This window comes from Odontomachus brunneus, unplaced genomic scaffold (genome assembly GCF_010583005.1).
Source record: "Odontomachus brunneus isolate Ranch 3 - 2012 unplaced genomic scaffold, Obru_v1 Obru_scaffold_032, whole genome shotgun sequence".
Lineage (NCBI taxonomy): Eukaryota > Metazoa > Arthropoda > Insecta > Hymenoptera > Formicidae > Odontomachus > Odontomachus brunneus.
Genome location: NW_022639482.1, coordinates 1,563,140 through 1,566,828, shown reverse-complemented (window position 1 = coordinate 1,566,828; position 3,689 = coordinate 1,563,140). Strand labels below are relative to the sequence as shown.

Here is a 3,689-nt window from a genome sequence, read left to right as displayed (position 1 = left end):
TTCTGATAGATGGCGCTGCATTCGGCGAAAATTGGGTAACCTGAAATTGAAATAACTCGACTATAATAGTGCTATTTATCGAGACTCGTCCTACACAGTTTGAAAGTTTGTGTTCCACTTTGCGTTACTTATAAGTTATGTTATTTTAATACTACGAAATGTTAAATATTTATTCAACACGAAATATTCAAATAACATAATCATATTACTTAGATATGTTAAGAATTTTACACTAAATTTTGAAAGATCGTGAGTGGACCATTTGGAAATGACCACGTCGAAATGACGACTAAAACCTCTTGAATTTTTAACATCATCATTTGTATAACATTTGTAAAGGTCAAGACCATTGGAGATTGTAACTTTTATTTTCATTTTTTAGTTAAACGGATAAAAAATCATCGTAGATATTTACGATAATTCGAAAAAAACATGTTTCCGACAAAAGTTACTTTTCTTCGACGTAGCGTCATTATAGGGGATTCCCTTTGAAGAAAACGAAGGTTACCCAATTTTCGCCGAATGCAGCGCCATCTATCAGAAATAGAAAAAAAAGTTCAAACAAAAGTTACGTGTTTTTGGATGTAGAATTCAAATCTGTAATAAAAAGTAGAGGTTCCCATTTAAGATTTCAAAGTTACCCCCCGCCCCATCCCCAGGGGGGGCGGGAGGTGGATAATTTTTATGGGATTGAATTGCGCCCTCGAAACTATTGAGGGTTTATTTGGGACATTTTTGTCGTACAATGCTTATTTTTCGAGATATTTAGCAGTGTCAAGTTAAAAAAAACACCCTGTGTATGTGTGTGTAACAACTTTATGTAGGCGATTTTCATCTCGTTTGTGCTTTTTTTAATAAAATTATTTAAGGTTATCGTTAAAAATTTTAAATTACCTGTTGACTGAGAACTTCAGCAATGTAGCAAATTATAAAAATATTTAATATAAAAGATGAAGTTATTATAATATGTTGAAATACTTTCTTTTTTATCTTGATTCCAAGCCTGAAAATTTCAGATGTAACTCACGGGTCGTATTGTCACAATTTAAATGTTTCTCCGCAACAAGAATTCATTTATTGCTGCCGTTTTATTTTTATATCATTATTTTGATATATATCCTGTATATATATATATATATATATATATATATATATATATATATATATATATATATATATATATAGAATATATTTCCACTTCAGTGAAAAATTTCTTTTAATATTACATACGAAAAGAGAAAGAGGCACGAGCGGTATACGCGAGCAGCAAGATATAATAAGTAAGCCTAACATTATTTTCGCGGCTGCGACATCAGCCTATAGCTCCTCAGACTCAATATAGCTATGGTATAAGAATACAAGGTAATTTATTCCGGTGGATGCGCAGTAGATACCAATCAAAATGTTGCCACAAATTGGGAAAACCCAATATGGCTGTCGCCATTACACGTCACGTTAAGTGAGGAAATTGTAGCAAATATCTGATTGGTTCTACTGGGCCGGCTTTATGATGGGTAATACTTCACCTTGTATCCTTACACTATGACTATAGCCATATATTCGGTAAAGAAAGAGACAGCGATTGTATGTCTGCACTTCGTCGCCTGAAATTAGTCAATGCCCTGCACGTACACGTACACGGTCGCTTACTTGTGTGCGTATCCTATCCGGGGGGGAGTATGTTGCTCGGACAATTGGCATTACTGCATACGGGTAGTAGCGATCAGTATTCCAAACGCGTCTCTTGTAATGAACCATGAAGCGCGCTTCTCGCGAGTTTACGCTCGATCTCTATAGACGAGACAACGACTATAGTCTTCAATTAAATCGTTGGATTCTAAAATCGTTAGGCGCTTGGCTCGAAGGGCCGACGAATTCAATGGGCAAAAACATGCTAAAGAAAAACTTGAGATTCATATGTCATTCTTTGATAGCTTTCTCCATAATATCCTCTATACTGTATATATTGTTTGAAGAGAAGGATTTCCGACTCAAGTTAAAGGCAGTAGGACCAACGAGTAATTGCCTCATGGGCGGAATCAATTACTGTTCACTCTTATATCACAATAAACGAATACGTAGATCCATCGAACATATGGAGACGGACTGGCAAATGGCAAAGAGAGAACGTGATCGTGAAATGATGTTGAAGAACGCCCGCATAGGACGGATCATAGCGGGTGCTTGTGCGCTGATCGTACAAGGTAGTTCGTTAAGTTACAACTTAGCAAGAGGACTGTCACCAATAAACGCGGTGATCGGTAATAAGACCGTGACAATAGGTCGCTTACCGTACCCGTCGTACAATAAGATCGTGGATACCAGATTCAATCCAGTGTACGAAGTTGTGCTTACACTGCAATGTCTTTCATCTATCGTGGTGAGCAACACCAAAATCGGTGCGTGTGGTCTTGCCGCGGTTTTCGCGATGCACGGCTGTGGTCAGCTCAGAGTGGTGATGTCGCATCTCGAAGAGCTTGTTGACGAAAAACGAGACAAGCTTCAGTTAAGATTGGCGAATATTATAGAGCGGCATCTACGAGCATTGAGGTAAGATAAATTCTGTGTTCTATACAGATAAATTCTATATAGATAATTTCTATAATAATGATCGATGAACTGATGTAGTCGCATTTTACCAATTTAAACATTTCAATAATCTTTATTTTAATGTCTCTTCTGTAGCATGCAATTCTTTAATTATGTAAAAAACACGGAACTGTAAGAAAAACATTAAAAAAAGTATATTCATGCTTTCTTGCAAACTCTTAATGTTTTACAAATGTAACAAATGTGATAATTATAATTCAACAAATATAACAGAAATTATATTTATTATATTATAATTATTGTGTTTATGACGTATTTCTATACAGAGTTTAATCATGATTGTTGCAAATATTTTTGTCGCAATTACAGGTTTTTCTCGCGTATGGAGACGATACTGCGTCAAATATGTTTTGTAGAGTTAATCGGGTGTACGTTCAATTTGTGCATGCTGGGATATTATAGCATTACGGTACGCTTAAAAATTTGAAAATTTGAATATATAATAAAATATCTTTATGTTGCTTTGATTTTTATTTCGAATTCTATCAAGTTACATATCTTCTAGGAATGGCAGGAAGAAAGTACAAACACTATAATAACATATATCATGATCCTTACAGCAATGATGTTCAATATTTTCATATTTTGTTTTATCAGCGAACTTGTAACGGAGCAGGTAGTCGTTTTTATTCCGATAGTTTTTCCGCAAATTTATAGTTCTCTCTACAATTAACATATTTTTGGCTTATAAATTGTATCTCGCGACATGGTAAAAAAGTCGGTGAAGCAACTTATATGACAAACTGGTACCATTTGCCGCATAAAACTGCTCTCAATTTAATTTTAATAATTTTGCAATCAAATATTGCTATTAAAATCACAGCCGGAAAAATGTTTCATATGTCAATCCCAACTTTCGCCGTTGTGAGTATTTCGAAATTTTTAAATTTGTTAAAATTATGCTATAAATAAATATTAAATATTTATTTGTTGAGTATTCCTTTATTATTAATATTCAAACTTTTATGAATAATATGTAAGAAAAATGTATATTAAAGTAAAAGCACCAAAAGCGACATACCATTTTTCGACGTTATGTCTTAGTATAAAGCTCAAAATATAAATGTAAATATATATAT

At 34.0% G+C, this 3,689-nt stretch overlaps 1 protein-coding gene across 1 annotated transcript; it reads left to right on the top strand.

Moving 5' to 3' along the window:
• Positions 1–1,358: 1,358 nt before the first annotated feature.
• LOC116843427 lies at positions 1,359–2,554 on the top strand. The gene has a single exon (XM_032813817.1). The coding sequence runs from the start codon at positions 1,757–1,759 to the stop codon at positions 2,552–2,554; it is 798 nt and encodes a 265-aa protein (XP_032669708.1). The 5' UTR covers positions 1,359–1,756.
• The last annotated feature ends 1,135 nt before the right edge of the window (positions 2,555–3,689 follow it).